The sequence below is a fragment of the Melanerpes formicivorus genome, unplaced genomic scaffold (assembly GCF_026170545.1).
Source record: "Melanerpes formicivorus ecotype bairdi unplaced genomic scaffold, bMelFor1.0.p_v2 SCAF_8, whole genome shotgun sequence".
In the NCBI taxonomy this organism is placed as follows: Eukaryota; Metazoa; Chordata; class Aves; order Piciformes; family Picidae; genus Melanerpes; species Melanerpes formicivorus.
The window spans coordinates 15,849,732-15,874,338 of record NW_027142360.1 but is presented as its reverse complement, the minus strand read 5'-3'; the positions used below and the strand labels follow the sequence as shown (position 1 = coordinate 15,874,338).

Genomic DNA, 24,607 nt, shown 5'->3' with positions numbered 1-24,607 from the left:
TTAGTTTTCCACATCAGTGCAATGCCAGTGCTGCCTTACACTCCAGGATCAGATACACACTTGCTGACAGAGGTATTCCATTAATTTATTTTATTCTTTTCATCCTCCCTGGACCTTCCTTAATGAGTGGTTTTTCCCTCCTGCTGCACATTATTAGCAGGAAAATACAACAGTCATATACAACATTGTAATAATCTGCAATTACCAGCCTTACCAACTGACTGAACAGAACTGAATGAAGAAAACCATTTCTGAAAACTACACTTTTGTAACACACTTGTGCTTATTATTGCCTTGGTTGATCATTCTAACTCACTCTGGTGTCACATGGATCAAGTGTGCTCATTGCAGTTTCACAAGAGATTCTTTTTCTTTCTTAATCCAATGACTAATGGCAGAGAAAAAAAAACCCTAAGTCTTAAAATGCATTTTGACAGCTAAATGTCACAAAGAATGCTGCACTGGATTCATATATTCTTTCTAAAATGATCCTTTCTACTTAATCAGTGAAACTTGAATTTATCAGGCCTTTAGACCTTCAAACCTTTGGAGCTGCTGGCACAATTTGTGTCTCAAACTGTAGGACAAGATCTGGGCCCCTCAGTTTAGGAAAGATGTTGACTTGCTGGAACATGTCCAGAGAAGAGCAACAAAGCTGGGGAGGAGTTTGGAGCACAAGACCTGTGAGGAGAGGCTAAGGGAGCTGGGGTTGCTTAGCCTGGAGAAGAGGAGGCTCAGGGCAGACCTTATTGCCGTTCACAACTACCTGAAGGGAGGTTGTAGCCAGGTGGGCCAGGTGGGGACTGGTCTCTGCTCCCACGCAACCAGCACCAGAACAAGAGGACACAGTCTCAAGCTGCACCAGGAAAGGTTTAAGCTGGATGTTAGGAAGAAGTTCTTCATAGAGTGATTGGCCATCGGAATGGCCTGCCTAGGGAGATGGTGGAGTCATCAGCACTGGAAGTGTTTAGGAAGAGACTGGATGGGGTGCTTGGTGCCACGGTTTAGCTGATTAGACAGTGTTGGATGATAGGTTGGACTCGATCTCTGAGGTCTCTTCCAACCTGGTTAATTCTATTCTATGACTAAAAATCAAATTTCTCAGATGATGGAGATTAGTAGCAATTAAGGTCATGACATGACTTTTAAGACCAAAAAAGTAAAGAAAGAAACCTGTATTTTGTCACTTTACAGATCTGCTCACCTTCATTCAAGTATTTCTGTCTGCCTATCTAGACAGGACTTGATTCAGTACTCTAGAATAGTCATGTCAAATAAAAGGAAAGGAAAAAAAACCACTACAAAAACCCAACCAAGTTTCCCATCTTTTTTTCATCTTAATTTTGCTTTGCATTAAGCAGCCCTTTCTACTCAATCCATTCTGTTGCTTTTCTCTGAGGCTAGATTATTCCCTCTCTGGAAGTGTTAAGTGTCTACCCCAGAGACTTCTGCCAGCACTGCCATATCCCTAATAAAAATCCCCTATCCCTCCAGCAAATTATACAGCAGTGTCAGCAGAAATTCAAACTGTGCTTCTGCCTGTAGAAAGCTACATTTTAATAGCATTTCATAACCTAGGGTAGCATGTTAATAATAAAAATAAAACCTAGAAAACATCTGTGTCTGTTGTAAAGACATCCAAAAATACCTCATCTTCCTTCCTCTTCTCTTGCTCTACCACCCCAACATGAAGCTCTACCACTGAATCTACTTTGTGTTCAGTTGGTTCCCCGGTATTCTACTTTTACAGTGTGGCCATTGGCCAGGCTCAAGCTTCTTACTGCAATCAGAGAAAGAGTGAAAAAGGAGCCTAGATGTATTGTGATATGCAATTTCACTTAACTCATGTTTAGTGACACCAAATCACACTGTGCCATTCATTTCCAAAACACATCTAGTTTACTTGGTGGCAACAGGATGGTGTGAAACCTAAGGGTAGACCAACTCCCACACAGTCATCAGACCCAGCTACCAAGAATGGTATCTTTACAATGCATGTAAAGAAACCACAATACCTACTCAGGAAATTTGCTTAGATCATTGGTTATATCATTATCAGGTAGTGAGGTGAATTGTGAACTGGTTGAAGGAAAGAAGTCAGAGTTGTGGTCAGTGGAACAGAGACTAGCTGGAGGCCTGTGTCTAGTGGAGTGCCTCAGGGATCAGTACTGGGGCCAGTACTATTCAATATATTCATCAACAACCTGGATGAGGGAACAGAGTGCACTGTCACCAATGTGCCCTTGTAGAAAGAAGGCCAGTGTCATGCTGGAGTGTATCAGAAGGATCCAACGCAGAGCCACAAAAATTAAGAGAGTGGAACATCTCCCTCATGAAGAGAGACTGAGGGAGCTGGGTCTCTTTAGTTTGGGGAGGAGGAGACTGAGGGGTGACCTCATTAATGTTTATAAATATGTAAAGGGTGAGTGCCAAGAGGATGGAGTCAGGCTTTTCTCAGTGATGCCCAATGACAGGACAAGGGGCAGTAGGTGGAAGCTGAGGCATAGGAAGTTGCATGGAAAAATCAGGAAAATATTTTCACTGGGAGGGCAACAGAACACTGGAACAGGCTCCCCAGGGGGGTTGTGGAGCCTTCCTCTCTGGAGATATTCAAGACCTGCCTGGATGTGTTCCTGTGTGATCTGGTATAGGTGATCCTGCTCTGGCAGAGAGGTTGAACTGGATGATTTTTCAAGGTCCCTTCCAGCTCCTAACAGTCTGTCATCCTACTCTTTTTTGTTTGTTTGTTTGTTTTGGTAGAAAAAGGCTTTGTATTTTCACAGGGATTACAAAACTTCAGCTTTTATTCCCTACTATTTGGTTCATTTCTCATTAGTTCTACATAATCATTGTTCATGAAAACTCATTAGAAGTTTTGATAAATCAAAGATTAAAACCTTTACCTCTGAAACCACTTCCTAGAACCCTGATCCAAAGCAGCCAGGATTTTGATAAGCTCTATTTCCCATTTATCAGGGGAACTTGTCCAAGATCCCATCCTGAGAACAGATCTCCTTCATCCTTCTTCCAAGAACTACAATTTTTACAATGAAGCCTACATTATTATTATTTTCCAATGTCAAAGCTAAATTATAGACTTAAAAATGTATCTCTCCCTACCTTTAAAGTTTCTTCATGACCTCCTGTTTGCTTCTCCTGTATAAAACCACCCGGCTGTGAAGTTTCTGCTCTGACTTCAGGCTGCCCTTCTTGCACCTTCTGTGCTGCCTCTGTGAAATGAAGAACAAAATAAGGTAGTGCCGGGAGAGGCGTCCTTTATGAGGCTGTGCTCCTCATGCAAAGTTATCTGGGGGAGTGGCCTAGCGGCCTCACCACTTCCTCATCAGAGCCATGCCTGCCTGGCCCAGGGCAGGGTTTCCTAAGGCAACTGATGACTCATTTGCAATGTTAGCATGACTTGCCATATTTCTCTCTCTAAGAAAATCCCATAGGAGAGTTGGTAGGTATTTCAGAGCTTTTTGCCCATACAACAATATGCTTGGGATAAAGCAAGGAAATAAGATTTTCTGTGGTTAAGACTGAAACTTCAGTTTTAAAGGAAAATTATCATTTCTGCCTTTCTTGCCCAGAAAGTGATTTTCTTATTCTAATGTGCTGTCATTTTTTTTTCAATCTTCAATTTATAATTCAGTTTTCAAAGTACTTATTTTTCCTCTGCAATTAGCTCCCTGAAAGCTTCTTTCAGTTCAATTCTTAACAGAACTCTCCCCCCTCAAACAATTTCTGCCATATGTTACTATTCATGTTATGAAATCCTATAAACAAATGTCTTCAAAAGTCTGGGAAAAGATGTGTTTACCCATTCATCATAACTGATTTTTATATATCCATACATCTCCACTATATAGAAAAGGTTAAACATATTATAGTGAAAGGGAAAAAAAATCAACATCCTTAAATACAGCCATTGGATATGGCATGGAAAAAGAAAACAAATCTAATACTCGATTGGAACCCATTATCAGCTCTGCCTTTCTCCACATAACTCTGAGTTATGTTAAGCTTAATTTCGAATAAATGGGTCAGTATACAGTTGTTTGTACTTAATCACACACATATTTTGCACTGCACAGCCAGCATTAATTAGCAAACTCTGACACGTGCACATAGTTAGACAAACAGCCATACTGGATGTGCATACATTCCTTGGGCACTCAGCCCACAAACCTGAAGAGCATTCACACAAATCACAGAAACACAGAATGAGAGGGGTTGGAAGGGACCTCTGGAGATCATCTAGTCTAATCCCCCTGCCAGAGCAGGTTGCCCTAGAGCAGACTGCACAGGATGCTGTTCAGGCAGGTTTTAGATGACTGCAAGGACGGAAACTCCACCACCTCCCTGGGCAGCCTGTTCCAGTGCTCTACCACCCTTGAAGTAAAGAAGTTCCTCCTCATGTTTAGATGGAACTTCCTCTTGTCCTGTCACTGGGCACCACTGAAAAAAAGACTGTCTCCATTCTCCCAACAACCACCTTTTAAGTATTTACAAGAATTTATAAGATTCCCACTCAGTCTTCTCTAGGCTAAAAAGCCCCAAGTTCCTCAGCCTTTCTTTGTAAGAGAGATGTTGTAGTCCCCTATTCATCTTCAAAGTCCTTTGCTGTACACTATCCTTGAATCAAGAAGCTCAGAACTGGACATGGTACTCCAGATGAGGCCTCACCAGGGCAGAGTAGGGGGGGAGAAGAACCTCCATTGATCTGCTTGCCACTCTTCTTGATGCACCCCAGAATGTCATTTACCTTCTTGGCTACAAGGGCACATGCAAGGCACAAATGCAAAGAGGCAGTCATTGAAAATTGTACTGGAATCCTGTCATCTCTGATTTCTTCTCTGAAACTTGGTGACAAAATCCCTTTATCTCAGAAGAATATTGCGGATGTTGGTAAAAGGATTTACAGATGAGACCAGAAACATTATGCAATCGTTAACAGAAATACTAGTGCTGGGTAATACTTGGCCTATTTTAGCTTGGGGAAGGAGGGTAGGAATGAATCTATCCATATACAGACACACATGAAAAAAGAGAAGTAAGAACATACATTTTTAACACTTCATAAAGGAGAATTTTTCTCCTCAGTGTACTACCAGTGCTACAGTCCTGCATAAACCTGAAGCAACTAAAGCCTTGCATTTTATTCCTATAACAAGTTTGAACAACCTCTGGAATGTTCACCTAAAACTCTAACTTTAATGAGATAAAAATCTAGTCATTAAACAACACAGGCATTTATATAAACATCTCTAATTATTTTCAGGCAGACCTGTGCTACAGCCGCCCAGCCTTAGCAATAGGCCCAAAACACAAAGGCAACCATAACCCCTGGCAGAGACTTGAAAGAGTTACTATGCAGGCTGCTGCTTCTGCAGGGGGCCTCTCCCTCGCTGGTTTGGGCAACTTGCCACAGTCAGGATGACAAAGCAGAAAGTGCTCTCTGCGTCACTTGCTTGCTCTCCATAAAACTCCATCCATTAATAGCAATTACAATAAGCCACAGTCCTGGTGAATTGCTGTTCTCCTGAAATCTATCAGAAGATACTTTTTTGCAGAAGGAGGCTGCTAAGGAGAACCTGAACCTCGGAACCACTCTGGATAGTCTTCAGAGATGTAGTGATAAGGACAACTCTCTCTGCCCGTAAGCATCAGTGTTACCTCAGAAGTCTCTAGAAACTCACAGCCATGGGAGAAAGATCCAGACTCATACCCTGCACTAACACCATCTTTGAGTTTGAGTCTCAATCTAGAAGATGGTGGCTGTTGTGTGCTACCTCCCCTTCAACCTGTCAAGAGCTCCTTGATGTAGGGTGAAATGATGTAACAAGTTGCTACTGTCATGAGAAGACAAGCCTACTCTCTCCCACCTCTCTCTTCTTCTTCTTGGTGTCTGCATACTTGGCACCAGCTCTGGCAGCCAAGAGCCCCTTACATGAGCTAAATCAGCTCACTAAATTAGGAGAAAACTAAGCTGGGGAAGAAAAGCTGTAAATAGTTTCCCATCAGCCTCACAAGTTCTGCCAGCTCAGGGAAGGATACTATGAGCACCACAGCCAGTGCCAGGCAGAAGGCACACCCATACAGACCAACAGGGAGGAAGAGAAAACAGTAACTTTTCTATCACTGGTAGCAATGAAACTGCTAGTTTTACTCAGCAGCTTGTTAAACCCCCCGCTTTTCAGCATCCAGCTGAAGCAGATTGCACTAAGTCTCACTGCCACTTCCTGAACAAAGAAAATTAAATAAATACTGTGAAGTAACTATGAGATTTTTAGTCCCTATCTTTCCTTGTTGGGAGGGAACTTCCTCACAAATCGAAGTCCTTCCCAGCACTGAGGCCTCTGAACTTTTGACTGTTGGTTGTGTAACTTCTGCAGAAGGCCTTGACCAGGAAGCAAGGATGCAGGGAAACATGAGAACCTCTGAAACTGCCTTTACACAGAATCACACAGAATTACTGAGGCTGGAAAAGACCTCTAAGATCATCAAGTCCAGCCTATGACCTAACACCACGACATCAGCTAAACCATGCCACAAAGTACCACGTCCAATCTTTTCTTAAAGACCTCCAGTGATGGTGACTCCACCACCTCTCTAGGCAGTCCATTCCAGTGCCTATCACCCTTTCTGTGAGGAAGTGCTTCCTAATATCTAACCTAAACCCCCCCCGGTGCATAAATCTCCCCTTTGCCCCAGTAGGAATCACAATGCATCCACGCTTCACAGAGGGCCAGGATCAGTGGGTGGAAATTAAAAAATAACACTTAGAAACTGTACTTTGGTGTAAGTTAGACCTATGATCCTCCTCATATGCTCATTTTTCACTGTGACAGACACAGTGTAGCCTTACAAGCTAATCAAGAAAGCAACAGATAAGGGCTGCATGTGCCGCACTCTAATAATCCTGGCCAAGAACCACTGGTACCTTTTGACAGGATAAACCAGCACAGCCCCGTGGCTATTCCTTTCTTTCCAAGTTCTGATTCAGTGCTTGGCTGCCCTGTCAGAGGAAATATAAAGATAGCTTGGAGGTACATTTGTCTCCTCACCTGAACTCAGCCCAAGTCTGAACCCGTAACAAGTCAATAATATTAATACAGGCCAACCTAACACAACTTCCACACAAAAGTAAATGCTCACTGACAAGTGCTGTTAATCAAGAGTGAACCACTTATATTGCATGAATGCTACTTTGAAGGCTGGTATATATGAGCCTTGAATCTGGCAGTCTATGCACAGGACAAAGATACATATTATATCTGATTACAAATACCTCTGCCTTCTCTCTCGAATTAGCAGCTTGCCCTTAACTACCCATGTGTAAAGCACCATGCGTAATCACTGCACAGAAACCATACAGCTGGAGTAAAATCTTTACTTTCCCTTGTAAGTGACAAATATTAATACAACAAAACCCAGATGGTGAAAAACCCTACTTCAGAGCCTTTTTTGAACCTACTTACATAAGAGAAACTTGCAACAGTTGTATGTAATCCATATGGTTCACAATTTTAGCCTGCAAAGCAACAGAGTTCCATGGTGAGTGCAACAAACGAAAATACTTCACCAATACCACAGAAATACACATTTTTCCCAGAGACAAAGGGCTATTTTTCCCTAAAGAGTCTCACTGTCTGCATATGCAAGCAGTGAGGGAGAAGTTAAGAAAGACTGAGCTATGCATCCAGTCCTTAAGACTACTTGCTCACTTAGGTTTGCTGCAGTTCAAGTGGAAAAAAAACTGAATTTCTGAGCATTTGAATAGTTCCTTCACCTGCAGAGGACACAAACATTAACAGATGAGACTGAACAGTGAAATCACTTTCAGTCTTTTCTCCCTGCATTACAGGTCTGTTTCATTATCTGCTTGTTCCCCACGTATGCAGCCTTCATACAGCACAAAGTAAGTACCACATGCATAAGACCAAGAATTAGGCTTGATGCTGCTCTGGTTCTGCCAGTGACTTGCTTGACATACTGCTGAAATTTCCAAAAGGTGTTCAAGTGTTTGAAATTACTGTGATAGGAAGCATTCCATCAGAAAATGGATGCACAGGTTTTCTTGGCTTTATGAACTTTCCATGTCTGACCAAGAAGCCCCTTAAAGCCATTGGTGAGTGTTATTTCATTAGTTATTGTATTGTTCTTAGCAATCTCTGACTGCTGATATAAACGAGAACAGATTCAAACCAGCCCAAACTTCACTAAGAGACTGGTTGGATAATGTGGCTCACTGACATTCTTTTCTATGCTCATTTCCCTAAGCCTACCAAATTCATGAACAAATGTGAACAGGGAGTTTCATACAAAGTTTGATTCTGACTCACTCTCCAATGCAAAACCCAGCAAGCTTCAGGGCTGACAAGTAACAGAGTCAGTGTATTTTCCTAAGAAATCAGAAGTTTTCTGAACTATGTTATTGCTTATATTTTATTCAGTGTGTTGCTGTGAAGTGCTTTAGTTTTAATTGTATTCCTGTTAATCCACTTTTCATAGCTAAGAGCTTAAGACTGCTTGCAGTTAAATAAAACACAGCTTGAATGAATCAAGACACAACGTGGAATAGTAACTTTGGGTACCCTCCTCCAATTAAGTGCAAACAGAAACTGGGAGGCTCTAACTTTGGCACAGATTTCTGTGAGTCTGGGACCGTAGTCCATAGCACTACTCCAAAACATTGATCTCCTTCATGAAAATACTCCTTCTTTTTTACCACAACTATTTGAACATAAAAGGCATTTAAAACCATTCTTGCAAGTGATAAAACATGTAGATATGAATTTTCTTCTGGGAACTTTTCAACCCAAGTGTTAAGTTTTCTAAGCCAAAGAAGAAAAAACCCATCAGTGTTCTCAGCAACTCAAACACAGTTAACACATGAAAAAGGCAAAAAATGACAGAAAGTTTCACAGCACTGTTTTCTCAAAGGACAAAAATCTACTGAGAACTTTTAATCTGACCTCTGCATAGCGGAGCAGGAATCACAAAACCAAGACGAGCCAAGTAAGAAATACTGACAGGGGAATGACAAAAGCCAGATCAAATGAAAGACAAGCTTTGAGGTGACATCTGTCTGACAGCCTCATTCAAAGCTCCCTATACTAAACAGAAAACCTCCCATACAAATGAAAGCCTTAAGTAACAAAATTCATGCCTTTCAGCTCAATTTCTAATGAACATCTGGGAACCAATTCAGCAAAAATCCTTCAACCAGATTTTCACTCTAGACGGGTCAGCACGCTTGTTTTGAGGGGTGCAGCCCACTACCTTTGCATCCAAGATGTAGGGCAAGAAGCTTAACACTCAAATACATCCTTCTCAGCTTCTGTATGACCATGCACTCAAGTTCATAACTCGTCACATACTGATAGTCTGCAAAAAGGGTTCTGAATTCTTAGAAAAAGTAGCAATTCCTACTTCTAAATATCCATGTAGCTACCACTAAAGTCCAACTGTAATTCAAAGAAGTATTTTACTGTAATGATTTCAGCAGGGACATCATCGTACTTCTTGGTTTGTTATGAGAAGTTGTCCAAGATGTGTTTCTGACATAATCATTATGGAACATGAAATCAAACTCCAACAAGAGCTGGGCTTTCTCAAAAACTTTCCTACTAGTGCTCTCACCAACAAAGACCTCAGCCTTACCAGACAACTGGTACTTGCCTTAGAAAGTCTTTAGCCTTTACTCTTCTCTTATGTAACTGTTTACAGTAAACCCCACAGGAATTAGTCAGGTTGCTCTAATTAGCAACAACAGAGATGTTTTCTGTGAGTGTAACATCACATATTGACCTCAAATATTTCTAGAATGTCTATAATACAAATTCTATTGACTTAAACAGAACAAGTTGTATAAATTAAACAAAGATGAACTTCAGATTATCTCTTTTTCAGTAAAAAGCTAGCTCTCTTTTAGTACTTCCATCTTCCTTTTTATTTCATTGTGATCTAAATTAACTACATTATAAGAAACTCAATATAAAGCTTCTCAGCATCTAAAACTGTAGTAAAAGCTGGAACATCTCATATAAAGATTTAAATGCAGTTGTTATGGAAAACATCTTACAGCACCAGCAACTTTAACACAGACTTTTGTCTATTCCCCTCAAAAGTTGCTGTTGCTTTTGGCTTTATCTGACACCTGTAGATGCATCATGCTCACAGTGCCATCCATAACGGCTCACCCTTCATTTGGGGCAATCTAAAACAGCTGAGCTTCCTTGTTTTTTTCTTGAAATTCCTATGGCAAACACAGACCTGCAGCTCTTACAAACTGTGATTAATACTCTCATGACACTTTTTTTTCCCTGATCAGAAAATAAACAAGGGGAGGAAGTATCACCATTCATGCTTGTTCAGGTGGGGCACCTGAGGCACAGAGAGCTGAAGCAGTACTCAGCAAAGCTGGAACAGGATCTCCTGGTGCTGCTGCTATTCATTATTCCCTACCATCATTTGCCATACCCTTATTGTTTCTACCATAACTAAAGCCATTTATTCATTCATCCCCATACATCTCTGTAATCAGGATTGCATCTGAGTCACAGAGAACATGAAAAGAGGCAGAAAACAGCTCACATACAATTAGTGAATTTTTTTGGTCAAACAAGTCAGTATTAGAAGTGAACACAGTTAAAAGAAAACATGCTTTCTGCAGGAAATCTCCCATAATGGGCCTGAAGTTGAAGATGGGTACTGCACTGTGGAGGTACTTGGCTCAGAGGCCTGTATTTTTTTTCCCCAAGCAGTGCTTTTTAACGAGACGGTCCAGGGTAATTCTTTTTGAAAAATAAAAGGACTTGGGTGGAATAATTGAATCTCACTTGTGGCTGCCCAGCAAACAATGCCATAGCATTTGCATGAGATGAGCAAAGCAGGATAATCTAACAGAGGTCATCAGCCTCAAAGAACCATAGAATTATTTTGGTTGGAAAACACCTCTAAGAATATCAAGTCCAACCTCCAACCTGTCTTGACCCTTAAGTGATACCACAAGCCACTGTGACGCCTAGAGGTTCTGCCAAATGGGTGGAAAGCAGTAAAGGTACTACACTTTTGTCAGCTAGAATTAGAGAAACGTGTTTACTCCATGCCAAGTTGTGCAAGCAGTGGAGAGGTTAAGGAAGTTAAGAGCTTCCTTCCCACCATGCTTGGGATGAAACATCAAGACAAAGGCAAAAATGATCAAGCCAAACACCACTTTCTTCTCCAACTAGCTGACTCAACAAGTAAACCAGACAAGTTTACTAGAAGATAAAATGTGATATCTCATTTGTGAAATACTTTATTTCATTTCATTACATAATCCCAGTTCATTAGCAGATTCTTAAGGAATGTTGACTACATCATACTAAGCTACTGTTATTTGCTATGGGAACAGAAGTATTGGCATGCTTTACTTCCTTCCTTCCTTTGCATTTGTGTCTCTTATGCAAATAAGAGTCATGGGTCAGATAGCATTGTAACAGACAAAAAATTACAGGGGACATAGGGTTCCATAGGGTTTACCATAAATGAGACCAGCTACATAAACAACAGGACAAGGAATAAAAGTACATACAGGAAAGGCAATATGCTAAGGAAAGCAACTTCTGTGAGATTTTTGGGGAGAAAAACAGAAGGTAAAATCAAACCAAACATAAGGAAAAAGGTGGCATCAGATATAGCTTAGCAAGTTAGAGGATGGCTCTGTGAGGAAGACCTACAACACAACACCATATTCAGAAAAGGAAGATAGTGAAAGGTATGAACAACAAAAACATGAACAAACACTGGAAATTAATTTCACAGGAAATACATGAGTCAAGATGCTACAGACTAGAAAACAGCTGCATTACAACAGGCAGGTATTAAAAAGCAGGTATCAAAACCAGGAGGCATCAAAGACAAAACTTTCTTAGGAGACAGCAGTGGTAAAACGCACTCACTTTAAACCAGTGGGAAAAGGAAAGCTGCCAATTCAGCATATTGAATGAGCCACAGTGCATAATTTTATCTGGTGTTTTGGTTGTTTCCTACAATCACAATTAAAACTACAGTGAGACACCCTACCAAAGGATGTCCAAGATGGGCTTAATGGAGGAGTAACCTTCAGACAGGAACAAGAGATTAAGTTTTGTCCTCAAGGAAGTCTTGATAATAGAGAAACCTTAACAAAGGTCTGGAAAAAAAGGGATCAGTACCATGCACTGCTAGGGTCAAGCACTGTTCCTGTTCACAGCAGAAACCAAGCAGATGCATAACTGCTAACAACAGAAAAGGAAGACTAAGGGCCATCATTACAACATCTCCCACTCTATTCTTTCCCACAAAGAGTGCTATGACACATCTGTTATTGTTACACCTGAGCAGTTAACATGTAACTTACATGGTCAAAACACATGCAGGAAATACTGCAAAAATAAAAATATGTGTGGCCCCATTACTCACTCGCCACATGCAAATGTCAATGCAATTTAATCACTATCAGTGTTTGTACAGCAGCACAGAAGTAGGGCCACCAAAGGGGATCCTCTGTTATTCCACCTCACAGTTATGCTGAAATGAGAGCCTCTCATATTAGGACTAAAATGAGGAGCAATGATTTTAACAGCACTTGGTGAATTCACTTTGCAGAACCCAACACACATTTCATTTAAAGTCTACTATAACTTTCCAGGCCAGCTAGTGAGCGTACGCCATGTCCCAAGTGCCCCTTCCTGAAAGTCGCTGAACAACTTCAACTTAAATGAAACTCAAACTCAGTTGAAAACACAGCCACCCGTAAAATTCCAGGTGGCATGAGGATCTGGAAAAAAAAGCAGTACTTGAGGTGATACCACAGTAGAGTACCACAGAAACAAACAGTATGTTCTGCATGGCAAAAGCAGCAACTCAAGCGATGTTAATTCTGAGATGTTTAAGCTTAGCCTCTTATTGTACAGCTTTGATTTTTCTCATTAATCCTCTCTGTAGCAAAATGCATGTTTATAGTGCAGAGATAAATTGACCCCAAAAAAAATTCAGGAAAAGCATCATCTTCTCAGTTATTTCTAATTTTCATACCTTTGTACCTGCAAAATGTCATAAATACTGCATACACAAAACTCAATTGTTAAAGAATGTTATTTGAAGATTGTAGGATAACCTTTAGGAAAGCAGAGGCTAAGGACAAGAGAATGCATTTAATAGGTATGTTATGCAAAACTATGTATTTAAGCACTTCATCCTTTTCACTTTTTCCTGTGATAGCTATCATTTTCCTTGCCAGCTCATTGCCAGCTTGCTACTGTTTTTTTTTTTAAACATCCTTAGATCTTGCAGTGAATCAGTAACTCTAAATTTATTATTCCCATTGAGAATAGAATAGAATAGAATAGAATAGAATAGAATAGAATAGAATAGAATAGAATAGAATAGAATAGACCAGACCAGGTTGGAAGAGAGCTCCAAGATCATCTTGTCCAACCTATCATCCAACACCACCCGACCAACTAAACCATGCAGCCAAGCACCCTGTCAAGTCTCCTCCTGAACACCTCCAGTGATGGCAACTCCACCACCTCCCCGGGCAGGCCATTCCAATGGGCAATCACTCTCTCTGTGTAAAACTTCCTCCTGACCTCCAGCCTGAACCTCCCCTGGTGCAGCCTGAGACTGTGTCCTCTTGTTCTGGTACTGGCTGCCTGGGAGAAGAGACCAACTCTGCCTGTCTACAACCCCTCTTCAGGTAGTTGTAGACAGGAATGAGGTCACCCCTGAGCCTCCTCTTCTCCAGGCTAAGCAACCCCAGCTCCCTCAGCCTCTCCTCATAGGGCTTGTGTTCAAAGCCCCTCGCCAGCTTTGTTGCCCTTCTCTGGACACACTCCAGCAAGTCAACATCCTTCCTAAACTGAGGGGCCCAGAACTGGACACAGCACTCGAGGTGTGGCCTAACCAGTGCAGTGTACAGGGGCAGAATGACCTCTCTGCTCCTGCTGGCCACACTGTTCCTGATGCAGGCCAGGATACCATTGGCCCACCTGGCCACCTGGGCACACAAATCCAGAGAGTGATGAAGAAATTCTTGCAGCTAGGAATGTCCCTATTCCTTCTTCCTACTACACACATATGTTTAAATATGCCTTGTCCAGAGATGTATGTAGATATATAAAAAAACCCAACCTACTGTCTGGTATGACCAACTATAGAAAGGAGTTAAATTAAGATTGTTTGTGTTTCAGAGTCAGCTAAACAAGAAGTAATTTGCTTATTTGACTTATGCTTCAGCTTTAAGGTAAATTACTTAGCTCTTTTCTAATTTCTGTAATTATTTGGTGTTAATCTTCTATTTAACCTCTTCAACAGCACCCACAACTCCTCTCATTTCTTGTCTTTGATGGATATGAAAAACTTCCAACTTGTTCCTTCAGGAAATTAATATTAGATTTCAGATAATAATACAGAAACAAGGCTGCCTAGATGCTGAAATATAAACCTTGATATCACAGTTTAAACCAGCTCCCCCCGAGAATTACTTTAAGATGTTGCCTGAGTTGTACAATGCGCAGCAGGGAGTAGCAACGTCTTTAATTGAAAAACCAAAGGTATGGCAGAGCATATAAATTGAAGCTCAATTAGCATGTTAAGTCATTTAGCCTAAATGAGTCAGCTTCACATGGCTGAAAAAGCTTGTTAAAAATCTAGGCTTCATTTCTGAGTTTGTGTCAGCAGATCACATTGTCATCCACAGGTGCTAGGTTTGGGCATAATTCCATAGTAGCTTACGCTGCCCCAGACTCTGTGGTACCACACCTGCCCAGCATCCAGTGTCTGATTTAAAGCTAAATCAGGTATTTCTTAACCAGAATGTGAGAGCAGCAGCATTAGGTAAAGGAAACGTTGGGGTTTAACCTTTACTGGTCTAAGGGTGTTGCACTGCCCTGAAAGTACAAGGACAACTGGATGCTACTGACAGAAGTTTGAGGATTTTCCAGTCCTTCCTGCTAGGGTCAAGGAATATCCAGTGCTTCTAAGGCCAGGCTTTTGACCCAAAAGTGCAGTATTTTATGCTGGTATAACTGAGAGACACTAAACAATATGGAGCCATAACAACAAGCCTATTTTATGACTTTTGACTGTTACAAACCTCATCCCTGTCAACTCCTGCTGTGCTCCGACCTTTACACAAATTCTTACTGCACAGATATCTCAATTTGTTTGTCAAGTCTCTGACAATTTCCAGTCTGCATAGTAAGACTTGAAATACTGTGTAATACCCTGAAACTACCATGGTAATTTAGCATCAACGTTCTCAAATTCCTGAATGCATACAAATATTTATAAAAGCAGACTCCTTTTCCAAGGATTTGATAGAGCTCAAAACACTCCTTCAATAATAGATGCTCAACGAAAGACTACGTCCTAAGAGTGTTTGTATATATGCAGAACTGCTGTACAGCACTAGATGTAAGCATAGGCTAATTTTCTGGCATTACCTGATGCTATTTCTCTCTCCCTCTTTTCTTCTTTTTCCCAAGTTTTATAGGCCCAGGGAGAGCACAGTTGATACTATATCCAAAGAGCATCAGAGACTTAAGTTCTAACTCCAAAGAGGTATAAAGTGGACAGCTGAAACACGAATTTCCCCATTGCTGTTGCAGCGATATGCCTCAGTCTTGGCAGATAGAAATTATCTCCATGGACCAGAGGGCCGTTTAACTCCCATCTAACTCCAAATCTTTTCCCTGCCTCACCGGATGCCCTCCAGGCAGCAAGTTGTGCCCTGAGAGCCAGCTCCCAGCGCTGCTGCCTGCACACCCTCGGGACCAGGGTCCCAGACCCCGACTCACACGACGCAGCATTTTCCCTAGAATCTTCCCTTGTAGGGGAGATGATGCATACAGCCCTGCCCTGCTCCGCACCATCTATGATGGTCTCAAATACAGCAAGGCAGGAGGAAAAAAAAAGAAGCGTAAGAAAATTGTGTTTGGGACCCTGTAACTAAAACACAAAGTTTGATCTGTAGTAGCAACATTAAAGTTGTTTTGCAGCACGGCACTCCTGCACCCAGGTCCACCTGAAGGCGCCCAGGGAAGGGGGGCAGGTAGGGGAGGAGGCCTGGCCCGGCTACACGCTGCTCCTCCCTCCCCGGTGTTTTTACCGAGAAACTGAAGTATTTAAGATCGCCCTCCTGCATCGCCGTACTGGGAGTCCACCGCCCCGAAATGCACCCACGGAGGTGCCTGCCCATCAGCAGCCCTCCGCTGCCTACCTGCCGGCTGCCTCCGCTCGGGGCCGCCGCCGGGCGCTTGCCGCACCGCTTTGCTCTTCCGCAGGGAGCTACCCATGGCGCGGACCAGTGCACAGTGCCAGCGCCAATGCCAGTGCCAATGCCGCTGCCGCCGAGCCACCCTGGCCCCGGCGGCGCCCCCTCGCGGCTCCGACCGCCCCTTCTTCCGCTCTTCCGTAGCACCCCGAGTTCGGCCCCGTCGCCATGGCGAGAGACGCGCACGCCAAGACCGCCACAGCGTTGGCGCGACCTCTTGCGGCTCCCGGCGGTGGGTCGGGGTCGGCCGTCGGCGCCAGGCCGGGCTGGCTGAGGTGCTGGGACGGGTAGCGGGCGAGTTTCACGCTACAGTTCTCCGTTTTCCTTCCGTGAGCATCGGTCAGAGCGCAATCCGAAGGGTTCAGCGGGATCGGGGAGAGGGGAGGCCGGAGGGAAGACCGCTGCCGGCTGCTACCACCGAGCGGGCGTGCCTCGAGCCATCTGTGATACTGGCATTAAAAAAACATTCAGGAGGTGTTTCAGAAATATTTTGTTCTCACAATCAATGGATCATTCTAAGAAATCTATACAGACAAAGAAAACACTCGTAACTGAAAGATTAACTGCCTGGGGCAGAGGTCTGCTGAAGTTTATCATGCTGCTCCCTTCTGGCCTCTTGACATCATTTACCACCATAATCTCACAGTGCTGCCCAGGTCATAGCCTCACTCTGATGGCAACAGGAGTGCCTCCCAAGAAGGATTTCTGGCATAAACTGAGAAGACAGGGTGTGATGAGAGCCTATAAACCACAAACAAACCTGCACACAAATGTCTGGTGTTACTGCCAGCTCCAGTCTGAGCTTTCTTCATATGGAAGTGTGTGACTTGTTAGACCAAGCATGGTCATTTATCCATATTCCCACTCACAGCAAATACTGACATTTGTTTGAACAGTTTGCAAAAGATGCTAAGACAACTGTTAGTGATTCTGGGGGACAGACCCTCTTTTTCAGTTGCACACACTACTGGGCTATACACTGAGTGTGATGGCTGCTGTAACATTAATGTGTGGCAACCAAATGCATACTCTACAGAGTCAGGAGCTCTTAGTCCAATTCCTGACACAATCATCAGGCTGTTCTGTGGTCCTGAGTCATACTAAGTGTCCTTTCCTGTGCAGAATATAAATGTCATGTCTAGCAACCCCTTCCAAGCTGTTAATTGCTAATGCTTTTAGTACAGCACCCCAACCATGTCATCTCTCAGTATTCAGCCACAAAAGTAATGACGAGTGACAGCGAAGGAGCAAAAGGAAAGAAAGATAATGGGGCTTAAGATTTAGAAGACATTGCTTCCCCATCTTCAGCTTTGCTGCACAGAAAATGGATGCATTTCATATTTCAGTTGCTGCATTACTGCAGTGAACCTCCAGTGTCAGCTCCAAACCCAACAAACCCCCACAACTAAACTGAACTCACTGTGGGAACACTCACTGTGATATTAGAAATTATGTCTTCAATATAGAACATAGGTATGTATAATGGAAAAAGTTATTACTATAATGAGGATGATAATTGTTATGGGCATTCAGGGATTATTATAGCTTCAGTAATAAAATTATGAAAATAATTTGCGGAACAAGCTTAGGGAAGGAACTCTATTCCACCAAACCCCAGCTCACTACTTTCATTAAGTGGGGACTACCAGCTGGCAATTCATTCAATTTGAGAAGAATCAAGTTTAAAAAAACACCTTGGAGTGCTGCTACTGTCCTTTAAATTGTTCAGAATGTTTCATTTTGGTTGTTGTTTTGAAATGCTATAATCACTTTTCCTTTCACTAAGAAAAGGAAAAAGGCTTCTGTTGCTGTGAAGATCCACTGAAGCAAGGGGAAATACAAAGTTCTATATTTGAGGTGTTTCAGAAATTTGAAAACCAGTGCATCCAAAATCCAGAACTATCTAAGATCATGTATAAACAGAGAGTCTGACACTGCAGAACAGAATCTTGATGCTGCAGCTGAAGACTAGCATTTTCACCTTCTTTACCCCACTCCTCCTAATCTCTTCCTACGGTTTTACTGACTCATGTGACCTCTTACATTAGTTATTACAACTCCCCAAGATAGTTATTAGAACTCCTCACAAACACTGCTTATAAGCCAGTCTTTAATTAAACCACTCCTGATCCTGGCTTCTTAAAATATGGCTCCTTTCCCATTTTTTTGACAGGCTTCATTCTTTCTCACAAATCACTGCTTGCAATCATCTCCAAGGTCCTATAAAACTCTTCCCTTCTGCCTGATTTATTATCTTGCCAGATCATTCCCTCTCCAGCTTTACCTACTTCTTTACTTTGTGTGCTTTTCCACAGAGATCTTTTGTTTGCTCTTATAGTGTTCTCCATGTTAAATCTTTTCTCTGGGCAGACCCAAAGAGTATCTGCCCTATTTTTACTTAAATTTTGCCTAGAAAATATGCTTTTTATGAGGCTTATGTAAAGCCAAGTACATCCATTTGTCTTATTATTTATTCTTAGTTGACTGAACTGAACATGTACATGAGATCCAGTACTGGACCACTGAAATGTAGGCACAATATGATGACAAGAAGAATGGAAAGCAAAAGGAAGAGGATACAAGAAAAATGCAGTATATTGCAGTTATTAATAATGTGATCTGACGCCTTGTCTGTATATTACATACTTTCTCAGTCTTTGCCTTTCCCCTGTGTTTAGAGAACGTCTGACATTTCAATTTCTACTGCTGTCCTCACAAATAATTTTCATGCTGTCGTTTTCTAGGATGCTAGAGCTAAAGGACATGCTGTATCCTGTAATATGTCCCTGATACAGACACCAACTTAAACTCCTGCTGGAGACTAAGATAAGTCTGTGTATTGAAGTCACTGGGAGACTGAAAGTCTATTTCAGTCCAAGACCAAAGCACTGATTAAAATATTCTTTGGGCTTGTCTGTTAGTTCCAACTATGTGAAAATTTAGTGCAGATCTTCAGAACTGCTGTATTAAGAAACAGGACAGCAAAGACTGTCTCATCAGAAATATCTGTAGAACAAAGGAAAATCTTGAAAATCTGTCACAATGCATCCTGCATCCTGTTTCCACTATTGGACCATTATAAGGCACACACTGCATAAGCTACCAGTGTTGCATACAGAGACCAGCTGTGATCAATTGAATTAATGTGTAAAATGTCTAGAAAATACTTGAACAACTAACAAAAATAGCAGTTATATGAAGATATTAACTGATAATGTTCTTTACAAAGGTACAGGTGCTTTATCTTGAAATCTCAATACAGATATTTTCTAGCAAACGTATTTGGTGCACAATTGCTGATGAAGAACCCTGTAACAGAGCTAAATGATGTCTCAGTGGGACCAGTCCCTCAGTTGCTACTGAGATAATTGATTCCCAGCTCCCTGTGGCTATTATAAGAGTGATCATTAAAATAATATCAGAATATCTGTTCCCACAAATATTTCTATGAAGTTCTTCTCTGTGTAACCTGGGAAGGAGTCTGTCTCAATAAATGAAGAGCCCAAAGTGCCATCTTATTATAAAATACAGAATTCTTGGCGTTGAATACAGAACCAGACTAACTATAAGCATCATTAAAGATCATTGTAATGCCATCAGTCATTTTTGCAAGCTTAATTCATTTCACCTTGTATCAGCCACCTAAAAGCTAGGCCTCTCATTTAAGCTCTTGTAGCCAACAGAGAAAAATAGGCATGTCCAGATAGTAACTCATCCTTCCACAGACAAGCGCTTTTAAAGAGTGAGCCTATCCCTAGCCCTTAGTGTGGACAAATTCAGGTTAAGAAGAATTCCAGCTTTCATGTTTAAGCTGACAGAAGAAATCTGTGTCTCTGCCTACACTACAAATGTGACAGTGTCTCTCAGTATCTTACTGACAGTTAAAGGGTACAGTTGAGGTCCACCCAATGCAACAGATTCTATAAGAACGACTTTGGTTTAGTGATGCTGCTGACACAATGGTAATGTATGCCGGCCTTTGGATCAGAGCACTCTGTAATCCCATATAAACACCTCTACAGGAAGGAAACTACAAACACTGACAAGTACCACAGCCTCTGGAAAGCTATGATACTTCCAGGGAAGTGCTGAATTCCTCCAGTCATGCCAAGCACAACTAAATGAACAAATCTGTTACCACTGTGCAATTCAACTGTGTGGACAAAAAGTGAGAATAAAAATCTAAAATAAAATTCATGATACTGAGCAAGACTTTGCTCTGTACTCCTCCAGAGCCCCTGCTCAGTAACTCTAGTATATCAGCACTGACAGTCTCAAGGCTTTCATAACCTGAACAGTAATCAGAACTGAACTGGGCTACAGTCCACACTTCCTTACTTCCCATCTTCATCTGACCTGCCTGCTGTATGCCCTCTGCAGTACCTAAAAGAGAGCCGTAATGGAACCCAGGTTCCTCACCCATGGGAGATGTAGGGTTTCACTGCAAACCCATTAAGCAGCTGCCTATCCTCTTGCACAGCAGAATTAAGTAAGACATCTTTCACCATACTTAGGCTACTGAGAAATTTCAGTACCACATATAGCTGATAATAGGAGAGATCTCAGAACATGTAACCACAGAATGCAGCTGAATGTAGATGATAACAAATATACTTACATGAACAACATTTGCAAAGGCATCATAAATTTAGCTACAAAAAGACTATGTAAATTTTTTTTACTAGAGCTACTTATGTTTTTCATTTCATACTTTATATTACTTGCCATAAGGTTTGAAAAAGCTAAATGATTTCATCCTTTTCTGTTTAAGATGAGCATTGATTCTTTCCCCCTGTGATTTGAAATGAGCCAAAACCAATACAAATGTTTTTATCAAGGAGGCTGTAATGGTGCAATTGCAAAACAAGGCTCCTGTCAGACTGCATCTCAAAACAAAGCAGAGAAGATACTGTTATAGCTTCACCTCCAAATGTTTCTGGATTATTCATGGACAAGTTAGAAGCTTCTGCCAAGATTGCTTCTAATCCTTCAAATGGTTCTGTCTGGACCATCATCCTGCAAGTGTACTTTGAAGTTCTTTGTTGCTTTTGTGGAATGTTTATGCTTGATGTTTTAGACATGTTTTAACATACACATTACCTTGATTACAAGTCAGTTCTACTCTACGTACATTTCAAAGGGATTGCTGCTAGCCACATTTAACCTCACCTGGCTGACATTAACTAGCACATCTGAACTTCAAACCGTATCTTTGGATCTACTTACTTGGCTACAATAACATTTGAAACATTGGCCAAGTTTAATCAACTTTACTTAGTGGAATATGTCTCAACATACTACATTTCTGTACATATTGTGAAAGAAAGATAGTTGACTAGTGGTGAGGAAAAGGCTCAGAAATAAATTCACCTCTTATTAGAGATTGCACACGAGCTCAGTCTCAAGAAGCCTTCAGGAAATGGCTTCACTTGTCATTTTTTTACATGTGGTACTCTTACCTCTCCTGTTCACCCAGTATCTAAGCCACTCAGTTCTGCTCAAAGTAGGAAAGTAATATTGCTACTGGTTTGGCAGATGAGGAATTGAGGCACAATGTGATTAAAATTCCTACTTTCAAAGGTATTTATGAACTTCTCAATTGAAATCCGATGGCCTCAAGGTCATACAAGGAGTGTGCAATAGACCTAGGAATTAAATTCAAGCTTGCACCTTGCTCTTTGGACCATACTTCCCAAATAAGATGTAGTAATTTGAGAATCGCACTCTACCCAGCAGCCTCTTTGGCTGGACGCCAGTCTGCTCTGAATAAACACATCCTTTGGTCCTCATAGTATGGAGGTCAAAACTGGCTAGTATTATAGCTCTGCCTCTCAGGCTGCTGTTAACAGTACTGACCCTATACATGACTGCCTTTCAGAGCTGTGAGACCACACAGGATGAAGGCTACCTGAGAACCTAGCTCCAAGTGTAGCAGATAATTTAAAGGGGCAACACTATGTAAAAGCAGGGCACGTTTAGGTAACTAAAGAATTTTTCAACACAAGTGAGAAGTGCTACTCCTTGGAAAAATGACAAATGTTTGGAACTTCAATTAATTCCATCTGATCTCATCCTACTGTGACTTGGTTAATTACCTGTGGATAATTTCTTCTGGATTCTGCATTCAATCTTTTTTAACATTGCCTGGCTCTGTAGCACCTTCTAACTATCTTTTAATTAGGATTGTCTAATATAAATAAGACTGAACTAAAAAAACATCCCATATATATAGACAGAGAGTGAGAGAGAGAGAAAACACACTTGATAAAGATCACTGTTAAGAATTAAAATAAATAATAAATTCCTGAAGCACCATGGAGTTTATAGTTTGACAACAGACCTATTTCCTGTCTGTTTCACTCCAAATTTTACAGTAATGAGAACTCTGGAGAATGTTAGGCGAACCTCCCACTACCATCCAGTGCTATTTCTACAAAAATTATAATTTCTTATTTCAAACACATACTTTTCCAAATTACAGAGTCCAGAGCACAAACAAGGCACATTTGGGAGCGAGATGACTTATTTGTTCACATTTGAAGAAGCATACTTGCTCACCTTTGACAGCTTTCTTAGCTAACAGCTACTGAGTAGAGCAGAAAATACCTGAAAATTTTTATTTCCTTACTGAAAAGTTGACACAAAATTACCACCTCACCAAATAGATCACAACCTCACAAAACTCTTTTACATCTTACTGCAGTTCACTATACTTGCTCTTGACCATTCTTCCCCTCTTTTTGTACAAAGATAATTTGAGCTGATCTAAAAGAAGAGATATATTTAGTACAGAATATGAGGAACGCAACACAGACTGGAGAAATTATATATGAACCTGCAGAATATAAAATCTGAATGACATGATAGAGAATTTGAGACTGGTACTGAGAAGCACCTAGACAACAAAGCAACAAGCATTTCACTAGATGATTTATCGAAGTTCACACAAGACACTCCTAATATTGCACAGAGGGGAGATGCGGATGATACCTGTTGAAATACCCCTTCTTGGGATATACAGTGTGAATAGAACAAAGAGGGCTTCAAATATATGGAGATTGAGAATGTACTTAGCATATGGATAAAATAATAAATCAGTTAAAGACTGCTTAATAAACATGTGACGGAATGTTACTAATGGAGGAACACAAGATAAAATGTATGTAAAGAATTCCCTGGTTTCAGCTGGCTGACAAGTTTAACTTAACAAAAATGCTGGTCTGTCACCAGCAACAGTGAACACTTGTTCCCACTATGCTACCCTAAAGAAAAGCAGTTAGTAAAATAAGTAGGTAATTAGTTTCTCCATCAACAGAACACTGATAAATGCCAGCAAAAATGCCATCAGAGAAACACTTAATATTTTTGTTTCAGGTTTAAAAAATATGCAGTAGTAAGATCTGAGGGACACATTTTCACCAGAAGATTCAAAATATCAATTAGCTGCCCCCCAAAAGGGCATTGTCTGCTCTGTGCCCTGAAGAACCTGCACACTAGCCAGCATTCATCTTTCCACTCACTTGTGAAATTCTAGGCTGACAGAATCCACCCAGAGATCTTAAAACTACACAGCAAGATGAACAGTTTATTTTCATGGCATTATCTTTAGTGAACACAAGCTGCAAAATAAAGGGAAAATAAATTCTGTAGGGTGCCAAAGTTAGTGAATGTTCTTGCATCACTTCCAGGCATTTAAAAACAACCCAGCAAACTACTAACTGCTCACAGTACCCAGGAGGCAGAATCAAGTTCCATATAGCATTTGCAGTAAAAACCTGAGGCCATGCAAGATTTGTCTCATTTGATGTTTCAGTTTAAATCCAAAACAGTCCGAATACATGCACATTTTCAGTGAATCTGAATCCTTATGATATATTTATGTAAATCTTTATGATACACACATGTATATATCTATACAGATTAAACCGATGTTGCTATGGGGAAACAAGTGGAAATGTTTAACGTTTATTAAGCTTTGCTTAACGTTTATTAAGCTTTGCTTTGTTTAAATCCAAATGTCAAAGTAAACCTAGGAGAGGAATTTACTGTGTTTATCAGGTCTTAACCAGAAGAATGCTAGTAGAGGCCATTGTGAAATATGAGTCTCATACCTGTTTAGGTGAAATACTTAATATCCTCACGTAATGAAGAATGACTACAGGCTATTAAAAGCGGCACAAAATTAGTCTTGTTACATCCATTGTGGAGACTGCACACACATGTATTGATGTCAGGTGTGTGGAATGTCTTTGGCTGCCTTCATCTACACAAAAAAAATCTCTTCAATTCTAGTGAATGGCA

The 24,607-nt window shown here is 41.1% G+C and overlaps 1 protein-coding gene across 4 annotated transcripts in view; it reads right to left on the bottom strand.

Moving 5' to 3' along the window:
• The window catches only part of TXNRD1 (thioredoxin reductase 1), a 39,329-nt gene extending 22,981 nt beyond the window's left edge, over positions 1-16,348 (bottom strand). The window contains exons 1-2 of one of the 4 annotated variants that reach the window (XM_068142286.1): positions 16,253-16,348; positions 3,121-3,230 (exon numbers count right to left, since the gene is read on the bottom strand). In XM_068142286.1, the coding sequence (XP_067998387.1) occupies positions 3,121-3,230; positions 16,253-16,328 (186 nt within the window). In that variant the 5' untranslated portion in view covers positions 16,329-16,348. Of the gene's footprint in view, positions 1-3,120; positions 3,231-5,065; positions 5,161-5,287; positions 5,364-16,252 lie in introns of those variants that run through there. The other 3 variants (XM_068142289.1, XM_068142287.1, XM_068142288.1) reach the window with 3 other exon arrangements.
• Positions 16,349-24,607: the final 8,259 nt, after the last annotated feature.